At 41.5% G+C, this 21,934-nt stretch overlaps 1 protein-coding gene across 3 annotated transcripts; it reads left to right on the top strand.

Annotated features, from left to right (window-relative positions):
* Positions 1 to 1,793: 1,793 nt before the first annotated feature.
* Positions 1,794 to 14,869, top strand: mideasa (mitotic deacetylase associated SANT domain protein a). Of its 3 annotated transcripts, none has more exons than XM_085382041.1 (13): positions 1,794 to 2,376; positions 2,803 to 4,529; positions 7,210 to 7,425; positions 9,250 to 9,592; positions 9,694 to 9,760; positions 9,845 to 9,987; positions 10,085 to 10,188; positions 10,299 to 10,374; positions 10,506 to 10,594; positions 11,078 to 11,221; positions 13,134 to 13,262; positions 13,422 to 13,588; positions 13,858 to 14,869. In XM_085382041.1, the coding sequence occupies exons 2-13, from the start codon at positions 3,027 to 3,029 to the stop codon at positions 14,132 to 14,134; spliced, it is 3,258 nt and encodes a 1,085-aa protein (XP_085238167.1). In that variant the 5' UTR covers positions 1,794 to 2,376; positions 2,803 to 3,026; the 3' UTR covers positions 14,135 to 14,869. The 3 variants fall into 3 exon arrangements, with proteins under 3 accessions (XP_085238167.1, XP_085238166.1, XP_085238165.1); XM_085382040.1 differs by having other exon boundaries at positions 1,794 to 2,387; XM_085382039.1 differs by having other exon boundaries at positions 1,794 to 2,391.
* Positions 14,870 to 21,934: the final 7,065 nt, after the last annotated feature.

Genomic DNA, 21,934 nt, shown 5'->3' with positions numbered 1-21,934 from the left:
GTAAACATTTCTTGGCCTCCCCTGCGATGACGTGACACTTGGTACATTCCAGTTCCTGCATTTGAAAGAGGTGCATTTTGAAGGCCCATCTTTTCCTCATTTGGGTAGAGCTCAGCAGCCAAGTGACCACATTTGTGTGTCTAATATTAAGCTTGACTATTATTTTATTTTTGTGTTCTCTTCTATGAATTTAGTTGATATTTGTATTATGTTTACGTCTTTGTGATTGCTGACTGTATGTGCATGCGATAATACAGGGCCCCACTAACAATGGGGATACAAAAACAAAGATAAAGAGCTGAACATGCAAAAGTTGACTATACATGTGTGCTACAAACAGAGGCATGTGTGTTTGAAACACATGCAAAATAAACACACATCTGTTTCATGAAATCATGACGTGTTCTCATTTATGTGTTTAAATGCAATGAGTATCAAAAACTAAGATAAATAAAGTGTGTTGCATGAGGTCAACAACTGATTATAAAAGTTGTCATCATTATTTGGAATTTCTAGCAGTGGCAGCCCCTCTAAAAAAAAAAAGAACTCTAAGTATACTTGACTTCTCGGATTTCTGACCTTAGCAAACATTTTATTGATGAGTTCTGTTTTACTTGTGAGTCTAAAGTCACGATGATGTCAATATTTAGAATAATGTTGCTATTAAATATAGAGAAGCAAGAAAACATTTACTGCAAGTCGGCTACTATATGAGCATGCAGTGGCTTTAGATTTTCAATCAGAGCCACCTGTCGCTCCTCAAGTTTGTTTTAACAAAAACAAGCAGGTGAAGAACAAAATGTTTGAGTCAAAGCCCCAGAGCCCCGTTCCACATAAACTATATGGGCAAAAGCACTGGGCCGCTTACACATTGCACCTCCAGAAGCTGCTCAGTTGTGGAAACCACAAAGCTCCTAGTGCACAGCTTTTGTCTTGATGCTAATGCCAGAGGAGGTTTGGGGCTCTGTATTTATATTTAATTTATTTTATTTAACCAACAGAGACACACTCTCAGTTCAGCCCCTGGCTTACCCAGTCTGTATGTCTAAGTATCCTTGGGCAAGAGACTGAACTCTCCCGATGCATCCCTTGTAATATGAGTGAGTCTGTGGGAATGTGAGGAAGAACTTAAGGCTTAAAGGGAAAAAAAAGACCCTGCATAAATGTGCACGCGACTGGGTGAACAATAATATTAAGTACAGTCCATTAAACAACCCATTTAAATAGAGAAGATGAAAACTATCTGTCATTGACTTTTCTTCCACCATTCTGATGCGCTGTTTATTCAGTAGGTCATGTTGACAATGTTTGCATGCCAAAATGTAGCTGAGCAGGTGTACCACCAAAGTGGCTGGTGGGTGTAGGTGGGTCTTCTGCATGTGAAAAATGAGGCACAAAATGGTTTGTGCATGCACCCCAGATAATCAGTGTGGTGCCTGCTCGTAAATAACACTGTGGACAGATGCAGATGACGGGAAATGTATTCGTCTCTGGCAGGAAACAGAGAAGCTGCTTAAAATAGGTTTCTTGTTAAAAACATAAACATGGATGAAATGATAAAAGTGAGTAGCTGGGCTTTAAATAACGCGTAATAAGCCCGCTTTAATGAATAAAACGATGAATAAATTCTAATAGAAGAGCTGGGGTTTGTTGAACCAGATGAATTATCCAAACGTAAACCCGGTTGGAGGCCTGATTTTAACCAACAACAAACTGCGTCCGTGTGACGAGCCTCCGATTTCCGGGGAAGCCGCCACTGAGAAACAAACGCACACGGATGCGGCGATGGGAGTGGCCAAACAATCGGATTGGATAACAGGATGTGACTTGAGCTGTTTTGGGGTGAGGCGGTGCGTTTGGAGGTGCACAACTTTCTGCGTGTTTTGCGCAGTTTCGCAGCCTTTTTTTCTTTTTCCGCGCACCTCGGACAAACCGAAACGGCGGCTTTAAACACTCGGAGCTTTCCTCTCAGCGAAAGCACACTGATCTGAGGAAGTGCCCGAGCGGGCCGCTGCACGTTCAGCGTCTCGCGTGTGGGTTTACTTACGTTGCGTGCAGGAGGGGAGGAGGTGGAGGGGGGGGGAAAGTTGTGGACATGTTTTCCTGGAAGTGTACGGTTTTGCGGATACAGTGTGCAACATTGTAACTACGGCGTTACTGAGCCTGCCCCGGGCCCTGGCCGGACTTTGGAGCGTATTTCCGCGGGGCTGCTCGCTCGCCTGCTCGCCATATTGCGCGCTGTGAAACTCGAGGGAAAGTTGTCAAGAGTTATGACATTTGCTGCGCACGATCCCTTCATGGAGCTGCGCGCAGTTGATCGAAACCAAAGTGACTCCGTGGAGTTGGACACGGGCGACTCTTTGCACCATTGATAAGGTGATCACACGGTGTGTAAGTAATGCTTTTTAATCTGCTGGATTGCCTAAGAGCTCTTCGCTCCTCAGACGCTTCCTTATTGCTCTTTTTTTCTCCTCTCACACAAACATCACTGGCTATCGCTCGGGTGATTGCACGAGCCCCTTCGTTTCCTGTATTTCTTGTTGTGCCAAATGGCAGCTACACTGTAAGCGCCGCCGTGTTGAGGTCTGTCTGTCCCTTCGAAACTTGCAATGCCCTATCTGCGCGCACTCTTTCTCTCTGCTCAATCTGCGTGCAATCCTGTATATTTTCACTTTACTCTAACGGGGCTATCTGCTGGCGTAGGCCTCAATTTCCTCATTGCCAAAGACGACTGAGAGTCGAGTGAAAACTCTGTGTCTTCTAAGAAAACAAAAGTGTCTGACTTCTTCTTTCTATCGTAAGGTCTTGCACCCCCTAAAGAGGATGGACAGCGAGCCTCAGATTTGATTCTTGAAGGAGGACTGCGTGTTCTCCACCCTGTGCTTTCCTTTGGGATTTATATTTCCTCCCAGATACCTCTGTATACACAGTTAAAGAATTTCTTCACCACAAGCAGTGAAAGCGCACTACAGAGGCACCAACTTGCTTTTGCACGCTCACAGATCGGGACTGAAAGCTCTATTACTATGAGTCTTCCTGCTCAAGTAAATACTGACAAGAGTGGTAAGCACCGTGCTGCAGCCATGAAAGAGGCTGTGCAGCACCCAGGGGAGGTTTATTATGGTATGGGACCGCCAGCTTTAGAGTCAAGCCACAGTGACTCTGCCAGCAGCTCTGGTGTTTATAATCAAGAGAAAGGGCCCCAGAGTTTACCGCACTATCAACAGGGTGCTCCAGTAAAATGGATGCACCAGGACTCCTTACAGGCCCCTGGCTGGTCCCAGGAAGTTCCTGTGTCGACCTGGGGACAGAATTTTGGCCCCTACATGAGCGGAGTGAATGTCAGGAATCAGATGACGTTCCACAAGGGAGTCCACGAAGGTGTAGCTCTGCCGATGGGAGGGGAAAATCAGCTGTCCGGACCTGTGGAGGTTTATAGAGATGCCACACAGGCTCCGGCTCAAGGCAGGGGGATCGAGTGGGAACAGCATGCTGCAGCGGCGGCAATGCACCAGGCTCAGCTGCAAGCCTATCAACATGGCCACAAAGGCGTGGAGCTCCAAGGCCAGTCACATGTGCCACCTCATGGTTTGCAGGGGTCCATGCTGCAGCCCTTCCAGGCAACATTTAGACCCAGCAAGCAACAGTTCTCATCTGGCTATTACTCGGTTTTTCCAGCAAACAAGGCAATTCCGAACCTGCCCTACAGTGAGCAGCCCAAAACTCAGCAGCAGCTTCTACACCAGATGCAGCAGCAGCAGCAGCAACAACAACAACAGCAACAAATTCATCATCACCATCATCACCAACAACAACAGCAGCAGCAGCAACAACAGTTGCATCAACAGCATCAGATTCAGTTGCAGCAGCAGCAGCAACAACAGCAACATTTGCAGCAACAGCAGCACCAAATCCAGCAACATCAAATCCAACAGCTGCAGCAACAAATGCAGCAACAGTATCAGCAGCAGCTCCAGGAGAGACAGCAACAAATCCAGCAAATGCAACAACAGCAGCAGCTACAGCAGCAAAATGTGTCACAGCAAGACACGACACAGCCACAGGTGCAACCAAAACAGCAGCAGACCCAAAACTTCGTCGCTTATCAGCCTGCCGAGCCGCCTCCATCTGAAACTGGGTCCAAAGAAGATGTTCAGTCGACGGAGCCGCAGCAGGAAGCAGAGGCTCAAAGCTGTGACGCGTCAGCCGTTCCTGATCAATGCCCCGAAAAGGCCGGCGCAAATCCCACAGAGCCCGCAAACGCGGCTGCTCCTCGGCGCTCGCGTCGCCTTTCCAGGGAGGGGCAGTCGCCACTGGATCCCCCTTCCACAAACATTTGGTCTCAAGCCAAAGAGCCTCCACCGCCCCAAAACGGAGTAGCGGGTGCGCAGGTTGCGAAAGCAGGGGAAAGCCAAGTGACAACAGGAGGGGTCATCCGTAGGAGAAGGAGAGCATCCAAGGAGATCAACTTGGAAACCCTGGCACAGAAGGCGTCAGAGATGGAGTCCCTGCCTGCAAAAATTGTAAAGGTAAAAGAGAAATGGCTCATTACACTGCTGCTGTAGGGAATATATCAATCATTTATGAGAGTAATATGATTTAAAAAAAAAAAGAAATAAAATACTCTTAGGCTCAGGTTGCTTGAGAGGGAACGGGGCAGGCAGCTCATTTGTGCAAGTGAGAGCAGATTTTCTCATCTGGCAAAGTTGGCAAGCAGCTGTACAAAGAGGAAGGACTCTGTTTCTATGCAGAACTTCCCTATGGTTTACAAAATCCTTTTCTTGGGCTTGTTTACTCGACTCGTGCAGCTGTTGAGCCTCAGCCATTGCGGGCTGTTTTAACAAGTTGCACATCGATACTGCAGACAACGTATCTGGTGAAACCTGAATGTCTGCCGTTCACTGAAGATTCGCCTTTTTGATCTGCTCTCCTCATTTTACTGCTGTATGAAAGATGATACGCTCTGTCGTTTTATTCAGGATATATAATATTTACTTTAATCGTGGCACACCCACTGGGGCCTGCTTCTTTAAGGTTTCTTTAGCAGTTTTTATTTTGTTGTTGTTTTTTTTACATAAACACAAGTCGCAGAAATGAGTAAAACTCAGTCTGAGTCCATTTTAACGCAAGCAAACGGACAGGTAGTCCTCTTCCCTCAGGGGGTTACGAAGCTTATCGAAGGCTTTCTTGCACCGCGCGCACGTTGGAGCAGCTGCATGTCTGCACACCTCCACATTCCTCAGGCCTTTTCCCAGTCATTCAGCAGAGCTAGGGAGGGGCAGCACTGTCAACCTGTATAGCTACACTCCTTTTCTCCCCACTACACGCCAAACAGGTTTAAGGTGGCGATTCACAACCCAGAGCTGTTTCGTTGTGGTTAGTTAAACTGCACTTTGTTTTCTAGGTCAGGAGACGAGACGAGTGTCTTTACTTTTGTTCTTAACTTTTACTAATTATAAATCACAAAACTGATTCATGCTTTAACCCCCACCACTAGAAGCCAGGATTACTCATTTTGCTAGTTTTTCTTTGAGTTAGAATGAGCAGAAATACCAGGCAGGCATGTGGACGTCTCCGAAAGCCTGCCAAAGTATGTGCTTGTAAAGCCCTATGATGAAATTTTATATATTTCTATTTTTATTTTACAGGTGGAATGCACATGTTTTGAAAGAGACTTTAATTTTTCTGCTCTGTGGTGTTTATTTTAAATTTTCATTTTTAATTGATCTCTTAATTATGGCGTTTCAAGCTGATATGTGGTTTATTGGTTGAGGAATTAATTTTGAGGAAAATAATAAGTTACTACTTTATCATTTAGGTGCTTTTAAATCTTAAAAGTAAACTCATCTGCCACTTTATTGGGTACATGTTCCCCTCTATTCTTTAATCCTCTGTGGCATTGATTAAATGAGTTGTCTCAGAGAAATTTGTCCAGATTGACGTGATAGTATCATGTTTTTGTTGTCATTGCTACTTTTTATTCGAATAATATATTTTTGAACTTTATTTGCATTTTTTTTGTGCTTTCTATGTTCACTGGACACTTTATTAGGTACAACTAGATCTGCTAGTGTATGCATAACTAAAGCAAGGTGCTGGAAACATTCCTCAGAGATTTTGATGCATATTGATGTCATGACATAACACTGCAGATTTATCAGCTGCACGTCCATTGCATGAATCTCCAGTTCTGCCACATCCCAAAAGTGCTCAGCCAGATTGAGATCTGGTGGCTGCGAAGGCCACTGAGCTCACTGGGATGTTCAAGAACAGTTTGAGAGGATGGTGCGCTATCCTGTTGTTTACACTAAATTCTGACCTACCACCTGGATGTCGGTGCAGAAACTGAGACTCAACAGACCGGGTAACATTTTTCATCTGTTGTGCAACCGTTGAGCCTGTTTGAGTTGTTGCCTCCGTTTCCTGTCTTAGCTGCCAGGAGTGGCACCCAGTGTGGTCTTCTGCTGCTGTAGCTCATGTTGTGAGTTAAGAGATGCTCTTCTGCGTACCTTGATTGTTATTATTGAAGATACTGTTGCCTATTTAACAGCTCAAAGTAGTCTGGGCATTCTCCCCTGATCTTTGGCATCAACGAGGCAATTTTCCCAGAGAACTGCTGCTCGCAGGATATTTTCTCTTTTTCTGATCATTCTCTGTAAACCCTAGAGATGCTTGTGTGGGAAAATCCCAGTAGATCAGCAGTTTCTGAAATACTCAGACAAGCTCATCTGGCACCAACAATGCCACATTTAAAGTCACTTAAATCGCATTTCTTCCAAGTGGTTGATTTGCACTTCAGCGGATCATCTTAACTGTGTCTATTTGCACCGGGTTGCTGCCATGTGATTAACTGATTGGATATTTGTACTGATGAGCAGTTAAAGCAGCTGTACCTAATAAAGTGGCTGGTGAATGTAAGAAATGTATGTCTGTTGTATCTTGGGGACTTTTTAGTGATTCAAATGTTACAAAAAACAACGAAAGAATAGATATTTCTGTTCAGAAACAGTAATTCTGATTCTTTCTTTTTTTTTTTTTTTCTTTTTTTTTTTTTAAATTGGAGCCGAATGCAAAAAAAGCTCATGTGACCACTTGGACTTCTTCCTCTTTTTATATCTCAATCCCTTTTCCTTTATTTTCCTGCTACTTCCTCAACTCTCTTCTGCCTTTTCTAATCTTCCTGCCTCTTTCCTTATTGTGCCTCAACAGGAAGACGGTGCTTCAAGCAGGCAAGCCACAATGGTGCCCCTGGTCATCCCAGTATCTGTGCCAGTCCACAGAGGTCAAACAGATCCTCAGGGTGGCTGGGCTCAGGGGCGGCCCGGTCAGGGCGAGCGGCCTGCTGCACCATCCGATCGCAAACCTTCTGTCATTGTGGCTCGCCGGCGATCGCTGAGAAGCACCATGACTGAGAGTTTTGCTCAGGTTAGTTCCCTAAGGACGAGAGATTTGAATTGTTTTCCTTTCAGTCACTTTAAAGGGACATTTTTCTTTTTTTGCATACCACGATGAAACATTTACAGCCGTCGTGTTTGTAGATGTTTATTCAGGCTTAGACCACATTGCATAACTACCTTGATACCCCCCTTTAAAATGCAAGTTTGAGCAGTATTGTTAGCAAAGACAATGTCATCCCACCTAGTTACACAAACAACCTCAAAGTTCAACTTCTCATGGGTCGGCTCAGACCTCGCAGTGGTTAAACATTGAGACTTTGAGTCTTTCAGACATCTGCTGAGGAGTAACAGAGATGTGCAACTGAAACTTGGACCAACCCACAATTTATGGACTGAATTAGATGATGTGACTCATTAATTCCAAAATCCTGAACCACATGAACATCATTACAGACTGTAGGTTCACAGTGAAGTCAGATTCAGGAAGTACACTCATCACTGGGCCAGATGATTAAATCTATTTTATGTGTGTAATGCAAAAAAATCAATGTAGGGAGAAGACAAACTCCGAATTGAGCTTAGATATTTTTATCTGGTCGAGTAGGTTTGGTGAAGAGAGGTCTGCTTATTCTTACTGTAAAGCGACACCATGACCCGTTTAGGGCTAAACGTGCCAAAAATACATTTGCAAAATTCAGCTTCATTGTCTTTTTCAGAATGACTTTATTCATACATTTTCATAACCACATAACCCAGACAGGTCATGAATCTGTCACAGGGCTTGTACAAAAAAAAATGGGTGATCATTCACACATTCAGTTTAGAATCGCAAATTAAGCTAGCATGCATGTCGTTGCATGTGGTTGTGACAGTGGGGTGAGAAGTAAACATTAATGATAGTATTAGGTAGGAGTATTAGTGCAACAACATAAATGTCATTGTTCATTTTGAGAAAACAGTCAAAATACAGAGATTAAAGTTGGCGTTTCAATTACTCATCTATACCCGGCATTTTGTAGAGAGTATAGCAGCCGTGGGAGTTGTTTGACTTCAAACTACAACTTTAATCTCCAAATTTAAAATGAAATGAACAACAATGTACTTTTCCTTAATGTGGTCCTAGTACTTCTTCAGAGGGGATTTTAGCTTGTGCCAGCTCTGATTCTGTTTCTCCGTTTACTGGAGAAACTGGGCGCTGGGATTTCTGGAGTTGCAGCTGAGTTTTATTTATTTTTTGCAAAGTCATAAAATTAAGGCAAGTCCCAGCTGAATGCACAGGCAATTCCTCCAAAGCTGGGCGTTTGACACCAACAGAGAAATGGCACTACAGGCCTGAGAAAATGTTCAGTTGTTCTGTGTGGGACTGTTCCTTTAATTTCCAACAAGGTCCTCAAATGTTGGACATAGAGGTACAAAACTTTATCACATAAGTCTCAAAACACTAGCATAATTTGAATATCAGAAACGGTTTAGTCCAAAAGGATGTTTTAATACAGTTAACGATCTGGACCTGAGATTTAATAATAAATCGGTGAACTTTAAAAACGCCTTTCTAACCTGACTTGTTGTGTAAAATCCATTTACACCCCAGCTGATGAGGCGTTGTCGTCTGTGTGTGGCTTTTCCCTTCTCACAGAGAAACTTAGATTGCGTCACAATAAACCACGTGAGAACGTTCAGTCAGCTTTATGGCCGGTTGTGTCTGATCCAGGAGCAATAAAGGTTAATACAGGAGGAAAGTGGAGGATAGCAGGGAGAATTTATTCCTTGAATTTGATCAGTCAGGCGTGAAACCTGCTCATGATTGTTATAAAAAATATAGGTTTGTGTTAACTCTGCTTCTTCCATCCAGGATGAGGAAAGCGATACAGGACTTGATGAGGACGGAAAAGCTAAACTGAAGCGCAGGCCACGTCCCGAACCTCTCATCATCCCTCCCCCCAAACCATCCACCTTCATCGCACCATCCGTCTACTCCAGCATCACTTCCTTTCAGAGCAACCTCCGTTCTCCGGTGCGCCTGATGGACAACCCTCTTACCTTTCCCCCATACACGCCACCACCCATCCTGTCTCCTGTGCGGGAGGGCTCCGGACTCTACTTCTCCACCTTCCTCACTAACATAGCTGTAACCAACCAAATCCTGCCGCCCCCGCCTACGCCCAAGTCTGCAGCTCGGAGCCTTCTGCGTTCCAGTGAGTCTCGTTTGCTTCAGTTCTTTTGCAGTGATATATGTGAGTTACTTGTTTGAATAAATTACTTAACAAGCAAGAGCTTTTTCATTCGCCTCTTCCAGCGAGTTCAGACGTTACGCCGCCTAGCTTCACCTTGAACGCCGAGGCTACACCTGTGAGCCTCGAACCGTGAGTAGCACTTAAACATCCAAACAACCTACTATTGTTTCTAACTGACGGCTTCATAACTCAGCCCTCTGTGTTGGCATTCAGACGGATCAACATTGGGCAAAAGTACCAGGCAGAAATTCCTGATTTGCAAGATGAAGCTTCTTCCCAGTCCGCCCAGCACAAAGCGGACTTGGTTTGGGTTCCTATTGATGACGCCGCCTTCAAACATGGTGACAAAGAGACCAGTAAGTGTCCATCATAACATGTGACCTACCGACCTCGCTTTTTATTCATACTTTGAGCTTTTTGTCACCATCGACACTCCTCACGTTCTCTTTGTAGTGGAGGATTTGATGAACATGGCATGTTCGAGCGTTTTGAGAGGAGGAGGAACCAATCAGGAGCTGGCTTTGCACTGTTTTCATGAATGTGGAGGAGATTTCCTTGTGAGTAAAGTGACGTACAGATATTACATTATTTACACTACTACTTGTAAGTGTTTCATAGCTTTCAAATGAGGGACATGCCTTTGCTCACGGTGATGCCAACTTTTAAGGAAACACTGGGACGTTTGATGCATCAGGATCCAATTTTCCCCAAAGGCCATCAATTGATAGGTTATCACTACTCAGGTAACAACAACAAAAAGAAGCTTTTTATGCTAATTGCTTCAATCAGCTGTCACGTGCTTTCTCTTTGCCTTTCTCTGCAATTTATGCTCTTGCTCACTCGCCTATTTTTACTGCATTTGTTTTCCCCTCAGGCTCTGACAGCTGGACAGCAGAGGAGAAGCGGTTTTTCAATAAGGGGATCTCTGCCTACAGGAAGGACTTCTTTCTGGTGCAGAAACTGGTATGTTCGTTAATTTGACCCTGCAGCAAGAACAACTGTGAATCAGTGGGGGGGAAGAAAGCAACCAAACAAACAGTTGCATACGATTAAATGCACTCTGTGTAGCGTCAATAAATCCTTTGTGCACTCCTCGAGGCATTCACGTAATTGCTTTAATCAAACAAGACAATAATAGTTAAGACGTTCGGTCTTTGCTGCATGATGCCAGATTTAGATGTAATGGAAAATGAGTAAACAGGAAGAGGACGCTCACCTCTCAACACAAAGACGAGCTGCATCTTTAAAAAGGTTCAAAAAGTCATTCAGACTGAAAAATTCACATCCTCTTTGCGACAGGAAATGACTATTTTTATAGGAAATGTGGGCTTTAAAAAAAAAAGCGGTAAAATAAGCTGAGACAGAGTGACTTCTCAAGGATTATCTTACGTATTCTTATTATTCAATAAAGCTTTACATGTGCACGCTTCTCTGACTGTTTTAAAGGTGCGGACTAAGACCGTGGCTCAGTGTGTGGAGTTCTACTACACATACAAGAAGCAGGTGAAAGTTGGTCGCAATGGGATTTTAATGTTCGGCCCTCCTGATTCACCTGTGGAAAAACACGCAGAGGCAGTCGTGGACGTCAAGGTAAGCGCGGTTAAATCTGACCTTTATTTTAAAGAGTCAATATGCAGTCATGGTAATAAAAAGCACATCCTGAATTCTAAGGTGAAGTAATCTGGTCCTTTAATTTGTTGTTTATCAAACAAAAGTTAAACCAAAATGCAGAAGCACTGTGTGAACAATTACAGCCTCAAGAGGCTACGTGGCAGCCAGGTGCTGCTAATCAAATGCATTTGATTGATTTTGTTAACCTTTATTGAGATAGGGCAGTGGAGAGGAATCGGGAAAGCTGGGTAAGAGAGCAGGAGGAAGACGTGCAATAAATGACTTCAGTGTGGCTTGAAACCAAGGCCTCTTCAACAGCCTCATGGCCATAATTAATAGCGCCACATCTGCTGAAACTCCTCTCATACAAACACACATTAGAGCACAAGCGCCTGATACCAACTGTCAGGCACGTTGGTGGAGGAGTGAGGATTTGGGCTTGGTTTTGCAGTCAAAGTCAACCATGTGAGGCCACTTGTCCAACAGCTTAAGCTTAGAGTTATAAAACAGGAGAACGACCCCAAACCCAGCAGTAAATCTGCAACATCATTTCTGGGTGTTATAATTGTCCAATTAAAAACCCGACGTCAACCTGACTGAAATGTTTTTGCAGGAGCTTGGAGAGCTGTGCATAAACAAATGCCTGCAAACTTTAGTGAACTGAAGCAACACTGTAAAGAAGGGTGGGACAAAATTCCTCCACAATGATGTGAGAGACTGATTAAGTCACAGAAAACAGTTACTTCACATTAGTGCTTCTAAAGGTGGTTAAATAAGCTCTTGAATTATGGGATGCACTCAGCTTTTCAAACACTGCTTCTTAATTTTTGGCAAAATTGTTGTTAAATAAATAATAACACTTTGTAATATGTTGTATTGTTGCTCACCTGAGGTTGTATTTACCTAGCATTAAGTACACCAGGTGTGCTTTAGATTATGTGCTTGTACATAAAACCTTTGAATTGATTGGTGTACTGTTTACCATGACCGTATATGTCAACATTTTTCAACTAATCAAATGGAACTTGAGTGTTTTTAAGAAGGGGTTTCATTGTGTGTGAATACAGATGTCTGCACATGGAGAAATATGCTTTGTGCCACGTCTTTTTGCTGCTATGTTATTTTAAATACACGGCAGCAAAAAGAAACAGACACCCTTCAGCCAGTGGCTTTCTTCAGCATTTCTGATACATGTATTTGTGTGACCCTAAATAAAGCAACCCCTGGACCTATTCTCTGGTTGACAGCAGTTATTTACAAAAGTACCAAAATAAGGATGTGCTCTGGCCACGCAAAATGTTAAGACCACTGGAATCAAGAACGATGAGTTGGTGGTTGTGAGAAAAGAAGGGTTGCACATTAGCTGGTCTAAAAATGTAGAGTAATAATCATATTTGTATATGATTATTACTCTATATAAAGATGTCTAGATCCAATTTTTAATCTAATCCTATCCTTCCCCGTATATAGAGCCTGTTAGTTTGAAACAAGATACCCACTTTACTTCTGATTGGCTGCCCCTCATCTGGGTTCCTTGAATAGAGTAATACATTTTGTGTATCCACTGTTAATGTGCTTTCTTTTTTTTTAGGAAGGGGGGGGGGGTCTGGCAACTAAGAAAGCATTTTGAGGAAATCTTGAGAAAGCTGAGTCAAGTGTACCAGGGAGTGGAGGCTGCAAAACTCTCAACAGCTGCGACTTTATTAAGGAAAACCTCTGTTTTTGTTTGTTTGGGTTTTTTTGGGGGGGGGACAATTAAGAAGAAAGACTAGGGTAAAAAAATAAATAACGGGTCCCCTTTAATGAAGAAACAAGGATCTTATTGTCTTGAAGTAATGTTTAAGATTCTGGGTCATAGTCTGCCTAATTTCCCTGGTGGGATTCCTTACAGAGTTCACAGCAGCCGAAGATGACTCAAGGTGAAGCGGATGAGGATGACAAGAAGAATATGTCTTTAGAGCAAATCAATGAGAGAAAACAGCAGGCGAGGGTCGCTCAGTCACTACAGGTTCATGACTATGTAAGTTTCATTTCATAGTTCTTTGATACACATCCTTATCAGTTAATATATTTAAAATAAGGAAAAAACAATATATTTATTTATTTGAAAAAATCTAAATTTTATGAACCATTGGTCTCAACTGTGCTAAAACGCAACCTTCTGTTTCTGCCTCTTCAGGCAGGAACAGTGCTGGTGCTCAAAGAGCCAGATACTGTTCATAAAGAGGCTCATCAGTCTCCAGCACTTCCCAGATCTCGGGCCGAGCCTGCTGCAAAGAAGCCCCGGGTGCCACTGAAGCCCTCGCAGGAACCTGAGCAGATTTTTCCTTGCAAGAAATGCAACAGGTACGACAAAAGCCATCACAGAGATTGGCGTTAATTCCTGACCTGTTAGCATTGTGTTATGAATGTTTGCTCATTCATTATAAGAGTCCAAATAATGCTGGTGATTTTTGGTTCATCTCAGTGTGCTGATCTCTGTGGGGCACAGTGTGTTTAGAAGTTTCCGTGAATTCCGTGATATATTTATTTATTTATTTATTTTTTCAATAGCGCCGCTTTATTCCAAACAGTTGCTATCAAGCATAACGCTGCACCCTTTTCCTCCCTTACAGAGTGTTTTATAAAGTGAAGAGTCGAAGCGCTCACATGAAGAGTCATGCCGAGCAGGAGAAGAAGGCTGCAGCGCTGCGTCAGAAGGAGGAGGAGGAGCAGGCAGCAGCTCAAGCTCAAGCCAGGAAGGCGGTGGCAGCAGCAGCAGCGGCGGCAGCTGTGTCTGCTGCAGAGACCCAGCGGGGAGGTAATGGGAATGGAGCGTCAGAGCAGGCTGAGGCCAGCAGCCAAGAGGACTCATCAGAGGGGGAGGATGACGACGATGAAGACTGGCAGTGAGACCGATATAAAGACGAACATTAATGGGATGGATTGACGTGTAAATAGAGGGGAGATGGTGAACAAATCAGGGAGGGAGGTGTTTAAAAACATGTGCTCCCCTATGAGGAGCAGAATAAGCACAAGATGCTTTTAAAGTCTTCCTGTTGATCTTTTCACTTGTTTCCTGACCTGAACTGTTTGTCTTTGACTGTAATTCAGATTCACACCGTCAGCGTGTAAGCCACACTCCACATTTTCACATTTGTACCTTTGAAATAATCAGTTTGTTTTTTTTGTTGTTTTTTTTTTTTTTTTTTGTGTGTAAAATGTCCGTGTGCTATGCTTCTGCTTTTGCTAATAGGGCCTTTTTAAATCTTATTTAATTGAACATATGTTAAGATCTTCAATGGTTGTTTGATGAATCAGGATATCTTTCTAGCAATAAAATGAGATCAAGGCAATCATTACTTTATAGTTGCTTCCCTTTAAAGACAGAAGCCATTCTGTTTCAAATACTTCTTACAGGAAAAAAAACAGCGCTGAATTTAGCAGATTTCTATCAGATTTTTAGGTGGGTTGTACACTTATTTTTAAACTAAGGGACCTTTGAAATGAATATGTACAAAAAATATATATATGAGACTGTCATATATTTATGATACTGCATTTTTTTTTTTCAGTGATTTTGATAATATAAAAAGTAATCATGTCGGCTGTAATGTGACTGGTGAATTGAGAAATGTATTAAAGAAATATATTCTTCTGAGGAGTGGATGGGGTTTTTTGTTTAACCAGCAGATGGTGGCAGAGGTTCAGTGTGATCTGAGAATTTCCCTTCATGGTTACCTGTAGGTGAATGGAAATATTGCTGTTGTCTGATTGGCCTAAGATAAACGTGGCTTAAATTCTATGTAGACCAAGTCAAGATTTATGTCATTTTATATTCCTAAATCATAACATCCTTATACATCTAGTGGGCAAAGAGAGATTTACTTCTAATGCTGTGCTCATAGGTCTTATATGCCAGACAGGCTCCAAAGGCCTATAATTTTAAGATTAAGGGCTGGAAAGCCAACTTGTCTTGAGACGCTAGGGAGTGGTGAAATTTTGCATTGATCTTTGGTGGCATAATTCAGCCATTTAGGAGTGTGAGCCATAAAGGGAAATGATGCTCTCGGGAGATGAGATGCGAGGGATATTGCGCTGAGATTATTGAAGACAAAGTGGCTCTGTTTCTGTCTCCAGCCCATCAGTGACTGAGTGGCCTTCATTTACTTTCCTCCTGCTGCAAAAATCTAGCAGCAGACATTGCTTTAAACACATAATCTGACTTTGGATGAGTGTAAGAAAAAAAAAATCCACATTTGTTTCATGTGATCCTTTGATTTAAAGTGGACCTACTATGATTTTCTTTACATGCCAAAAGCTCAGGCTACAGACTGCCTGAAACACTTGGTTTTACACATTTTTTTGCACGCTCTAGAAGTTTTAAATGAGAAGAGCTTTTTTATTTATTTATTTTTGTTTCTTTAACGGGAAAAATATATACTCATAACTATGTCCTGTCTTCTTCCCCTCACCTGGTCGCAACAGACGGCAGCCCTCCCTGAGCCTGGTTCTGCTAAAGGTTTCTTCCTGCTAAAAGGCAGTTTTTTCTTTCCCACTGTCTCCAAAATGCTTGCTCATAGGGATTATCTGATTGTTGTTGTTTGGTTTTGGGTTTTTTTCTGTTTTCCTTCTATGGGTCTTTACATTACAGTACAAAGACAATTAAAGCAACTAACTGTTGGTGTGATTTGGAACTATATAAATAAAACTGAATTTAATTTAAAAATTGAATTGAATTGAATAAATAGAAATTGAGTAGTGTGTCTGGTCAGATAAAAACTAGCCAGCTAAATAATAACAGGAGCTAGTTTTAAGCTAACATTATACCTAATATAAAATGTCCTAAAAAAAAATAAAATCACAGTTTTCCTCTGATTTAATTTTGATCATTTGATTACATGCTCACATCATAAGAGAGTTTATTCGGCAAGTGTCCAAGTTCAACAATGTTGTTCTATTTAAAGAAAGATTCACTAATGCAAGCTAAAAACAGCTAAGCGAAGCTAATCTGTTAGCTGAGGCTAATAGCGGCTAACCCAAATTAATGCTTTGCTGAGCTTTAATGTATTTGTGTTTTATTTTACTGTTTCCATCTTATACTACCTTTTCCTTTTACTCCACTGTATGCTGGATAATCAAGTTTAACATTAGTTATTAGTTAAATAACAAATTGAATTCATGTTTTTTATACCTGAATTTAAACCATCACATTAGACTTCTCTGAGAAATCAGAAATTAATCAAATATTTAACCACTAAAAGCTTCTCTCTGTAAAAAAACAAAACAAAAAAACAAAAAACACTAAAACTAATTTCTCTGTTCAGAAATGGAAGTAAATAGCTGTAATATGGCATCTTAATTGAAAAATAATCAAATGCTTTAAGATCATGTTTTTGCTTTTTTGTAAAACAATAAATATAATTCCAGCTAAAGCGCTTCCACATACCGGTGGATTAAATATTACAGAAACATTTCAGGCAGCTGTGACATAAACCTTACATTTCTGGTCTCATTCATGTGTTGTAGCCCCCCTCACTGTGTTCCCATGCTGTGTTCTTGCCACTCCTGGTCCACCCCATTTAAAAAAAATCCTGCTAATGCTTCTACTGCAGAAGGTGTAGAAATCAAAATGCTGACTTGCAGTTTGCACTATATAATTTTTCATTACTGATGGCCCTCTCAACACCACCCTGCCACAAAACCAGGCCAAATGTAATGACTTTACAACGAAAATGAAAAAGATGAGGGTTGCACATGACAAACTCATTGGGCACTTCAAGAAGATGAATAAGAACACCTCTACACATGCTTAATCATGTGATTACTGCACGATGCAGTTGTAAAGCAGCATAGGGCATGGGGCAAGGCAGTATGTAAGATAAAATACTGGAGATGGAGGCCAGGAACTATGACACATCAGTAAGGGCAGGATTTCTGAAACGGACCTTCTGAGATATTCACCACAAAACAAAACAAAAAAAACATTGTTGATGATAAAGCTGAACAGCCAACCTGATTTGGAGCTAAAGAAAATGGGTATGGTAACTAAAGATCACCAGTCTCATAACTGAAATTAGCCAAAAAGCACAACGAAGAATATATCCAACACATAGGCTGATGAGTTACAACAGCATAAGACCACAAACAAATCTGCCCTGTCCTTTCTCAAAAGTCCAGGCTGTTTCTTTTGCATTTGTTTGAGGAATATTAATGGCAATCAATAAAATTTCAAACGCCACAGCCTTTGAAGAATGTCGGCAACTGTCACAAGTTGTTGTTACATCATCAGTGAAATTCAAGCCTCATTCACACTTCTCTGTTTTATCTCACAGTGTGACAGAAGTTGAATAAACCAGTCTGCTTGCCATGCAGGCCCACATGGCATTAGACATTTGCACATGATGGCTCCTCTGTGGGTTTCTGCTATATTTGGTTACCCATAACTTCTTCCTAGGTGTTGCTGAAAAGTCTCTGTATATTTGGAAAAGGATAATCCTTGTGTTATAATATATCATCTAAAAGGTTTTTTTAAAAGCTCTGCTTAGATCCAATAAACAAAAAGAGAAGGTTCAAAAGAATTTGAGATACAACACACATTCCCTCTTTGTAATATAAAGTTAATCCTGATATATTCATCTTGCAGATTACTAGCTGATGTGAGAAAGTGAGTCAAAAAATGATAAACCACCACATGACATTAAAGCTATCTGTAACTACCCGGCCCTTTTCTAACAGTTGAACAAAGCAAGAGGCACTTTCATTGCTTTATTGTCTTAGCTGATTACTGGGAGCTAAACATGCTTGGTAAAGCATGTTTACGATTGCGCAAATCCACACGGGCAGATTTGAAATCAGGATCTGTGTAAAGATGGTGCCGAAAACTACCTTGGGAATTCGGATTTAGGTTACACAAAAGTAAAGAAATAGCTCACTGGAGAATGTCAACTGTATCCCAGATGGAATTGCTTTATTGGATGAAAACAGACTGCGTGACCAGTGCAGTGACAGATTACCGGTGTATCCTCGCAGGAGAAATTTCTCATTACAAATTGGGAGAATTTTTTAATAAATCAGTTTTATCTCATGCAGATTTATGCAGAAAGATGCTCTAAAATCTAATCACATCATCTGCTCCATGTGGATCACCTGTGGCATAAGCATAAATTTTGCACTGTGATGATGGGACATAAAAAGTAAGCAGTTAATTTCTTGTAGATGAATAATTTCTGAGACCACTTTGGATTCTGAAAGACAGACAAAATATGAAACATGAAGGATACACTAAGTAACATATTTCCTTATAAAACACTAAAACGTTTCTTCTTAAGATCATTAAGCTTTTTAAAGTGTGCAACTTAGGAAACATTAACAGTTTAAAAAGTGTGGCTATGTGTGTGTGTGTGTGTATATGCAATGAAATGCAGCTGACAGTGTGGTGTACTCACTGTCCTGAGGACTTGTTTTGCCGTGCAAGTGACAGAGTATTACTGGGTTTACAGTGAGGATCAAATGTCTTCCCTGAGCACAGGGCCTGCTAATAAAGCCCCATTAGAAACCCAGTTATATGGATGCAATAAAATAGATTGGGGCGTAGAAGATGAAGATATTACAATTCAGACTGGAGTGGCACAGTGGAGACAAAGGCTAAATGCTAAATCAATGTCATTAAATGTCTGGAAGACGAATGCGGGGATCTGTGGCTCTCAACCAGCAGGGCCAAGGTTAAATCTGATGCAAAGCAGAGAGATTATTAATGTTCAGCCAGTGAGCAAGAAAATATTTTCACGGTTTGACCTGTGCGGCTGCAGGTCAGTTTCATTCTTGTGGTAGCTATATGGAAGGAAACCAAGGCCAAAGTGTATAGCATGCTCAAAAAGAAACTCCTTATAGATGACGCACCATGCAGCAGGCAGTATTTCAAATTGTGGTTCCTTAACAGGCAAAAGCATTCAATATTCATGATATGATTTTTCATCATTAAAAGACATCAAATCTTGTTTGCTGTCTGTGATAACAGTGCTCATTATGACAAATATTTAATCAGCCACTTAAAAAGCACTGAACTATGAAACAAATGGACTACAGCAGCAGAAGACCACACCTGCAGCCTCAACTAAGAACAGGAAGCTGAGGTGATAATTCACACAAGTTCACCAAAATTTGACGTTTTTCTAAAAGATTATTGGAAAAATGTTACCTCGTCTGACGAGTCAGAGTTTCTGCTCTCACATTTAGAGGGTAAGGTCAAAATCTGGCTTAAAAAAAATGAAAGTATGGATCCATCCTGTCTTGTATCAAAGGTGTATCAAAGCTTAGGCACCTTACTATCAACCGAGCTTTATTTAAAGTGAAACTGGTTTCTCGGATGTGACACTGAGTTCACTGTACTCAAATGACCTCCACAGTCACCAGATCTGAGTCCAGTAGACAGACCCGTTTGGGATGTGGTGGAATAGGAGATTTGCATTATGGATGTGCGGCTAACAAATCTGCAGCAACTGTGTGATGCTGTCATGGCGATATGGACCGAAGTCTCTGAGGAATGCTTGCAGCACTTTATTGAATCTATGCCATGAAGATTCGTGTCAGCTCTGACTGCAAAAGTGGGCCCAATTTAATAGTGACCAGCGAATATATAAAGTGAAAATAATGCAAATAAAGTTATGAAAGTAAATATATTAGTTGACAAAGATGGGTAACAATGAGGAGGGTAAGATAGGTATGAAAAATAAAAGTACAGGCTCCACTTCCCTCACTGTCACTCTGATCAATCAATGAAAGGACAGATGAATGACTGACAGCTTTTGTGTTCCTGTCTGTCTGTTTCTGAGTTTCGTTATTGTGAAACTCAGAATCTCTGGCTGTCTGAGAATTTCTGTCCATAAAAATGGAGGAGAATCACATGTTCCAAGGTGACAGTCCATGCAAATGGTTTTAAATATATATGCACAGCAAAAGCGAACTGAAGCATCCTCCCTTTGAGGGGTTAAGGTACCTGACACGAACCCCACTCTCCCTGGATTGTGTCTTCCTCGGCACATTTGTAGAACAGGGGACACGATGTCTACTGTTTCTCTGTTCTCTACTGCTCCTTTTAAATGAAGGCAAAAAGGTAAAAAGAAAAGATAATCTGTACGTGCAAAATTTTGGCTACACATTTAAAACCTGTTCCCTCAAAAAAATCAGCATTCAGTTTCAATGCATTGTTGAAGACAAGTTATTCGGATTATCGTGATTATGTTTTACCTAAAAAGCCAAGCCGTTGGTTAGTGTTAACAGACTTTATAAAATTACAGTTTGCTTCAAAACTTTCCAAACCAGAATCCAATTTATCTCTTGCGCGTTTCAATAGCACATGCATGCGTCAGTTTTCTTCTGCTTATTCGATTCAGGGTTGTCTGGGGCTGGAGCCTATCGCACAGATAGGGTCACAGAGATTTTAGGACTTAACGTTGTTGTTGTGTAGATTGTAGTTATTTCAGTTGGATAGAAATAATTGCAAATGATCAGTGGTTTCCTTGCAGCAGCCCCTGCCCATTACCAACCTAAGTTCAAGTAATTTTGTAGTTATTTTTGCAGCGCATGGTCAGAAAGGACGGTGGTTCTTTGGTGGGGAACTCCAGGTCTCAAGGGCCGGTGTCCTGCAGGGTTTAGATATCACCCTGGGTCAACACACCTGAATCAAATGTTCATTACCATTAGTTCATTACTAGGACTCTGGAGAACTTCAAGACAAGTTGAGGATGAAATTCAGCCATTTAAATCAGCTGTGTTGGATTAATGATGCATCTAAAACCTAAAGGTTTGCTCTACTAAAGATTCATAAGCATACTAATGTCAGCTAATCACCATTAATTAGTGTATTTTGCAGGTGTGTGGTCACACTGATGGATATTATTCAGAGCCTACTAATGGAAAAGTTCAAGTTGCTTAAATGATTTATGACTCAATTCATTAGTTACAACTTACACATTTGGTAAACAGAGCATCTCATCAGAAAATGGACCAAAAAAAGTTAAGTTGGAAGTGCATGTTATTAAGCAGAAAGCTGTAGACTACATTGATTTATTGTATTTTGCTTGAAAACACCCCGAAAAATTCCATTAAATAATTTGAAGCATTTATAAATCAGCTTGTTCATGATGATGGAGCGTGTGCCTCCAGCTTCCTCTGAAGCTATGATCTATGTACTACACATAATCTCTGCAGCATTGCTTACATCCAGCTGCCCTTGATGCTGAAACGAAATCGCTTCATTTAATGACCGTATTGACCATATAACTGACAAACCACTCGGCTGAAATTTGGTCAGTGGCCTTGAGAGATGTAATCTGCTTAGCTGACCTCCTGCCACGTGTCATCTCTTACTTTGATTGCCTGCACCCGTGTCATCTCCACCTAAAGCTCGGCTTCGTTTTACAGTCTAGAGCCTAGATCAGCTGCTACTCTACTCTCACACAGTAGCTCACTTAATGGAATTAAACCCATCTGTCTGTATTTTAGCAAGAGTCAGCAGCATTACTCACTCGGTTATGTAAATGGTCTTTGACTGGACTCCATTCGTCTCCAGTGCAACTGAGATCTGGTGCATTAAAGCTATGAGGTGTCTGTGACTGATTAATAGAAAAGATAGACTGTACCTTCAAACAGCATCGTGTGTTGTTGCTTCTGTTGCTCGAGGCCTTTCTTATTTTCATATTTTTACATTTT

This window comes from Rhamphochromis longiceps, linkage group LG15 (assembly GCF_057381845.1).
Source record: "Rhamphochromis longiceps isolate RC_006_pf linkage group LG15, R_longiceps_female_GT1.1, whole genome shotgun sequence".
Lineage (NCBI taxonomy): Eukaryota > Metazoa > Chordata > Actinopteri > Cichliformes > Cichlidae > Rhamphochromis > Rhamphochromis longiceps.
This window is presented reverse-complemented; position numbering and strand designations above follow the sequence as displayed.

What these genes read in the sequence shown, in the direction of transcription:
- mideasa (XM_085382041.1), top strand. Translation starts at nt 3,027, where the DNA reads ATGAGTCTTCCTGCTCAAGTAAATACTGACAAGAGTGGTAAGCACCGT. An exon ending in TGACTGAGAGTTTTGCTCAG is followed by an intron (nt 7,426 to 9,249) that starts GTTAGTTCCCTA and finishes TCTTCCATCCAG; the next exon opens with GATGAGGAAAGCGATACAGG. An exon ending in TCTTTCTGGTGCAGAAACTG is followed by an intron (nt 10,595 to 11,077) that starts GTATGTTCGTTA and finishes ACTGTTTTAAAG; the next exon opens with GTGCGGACTAAGACCGTGGC.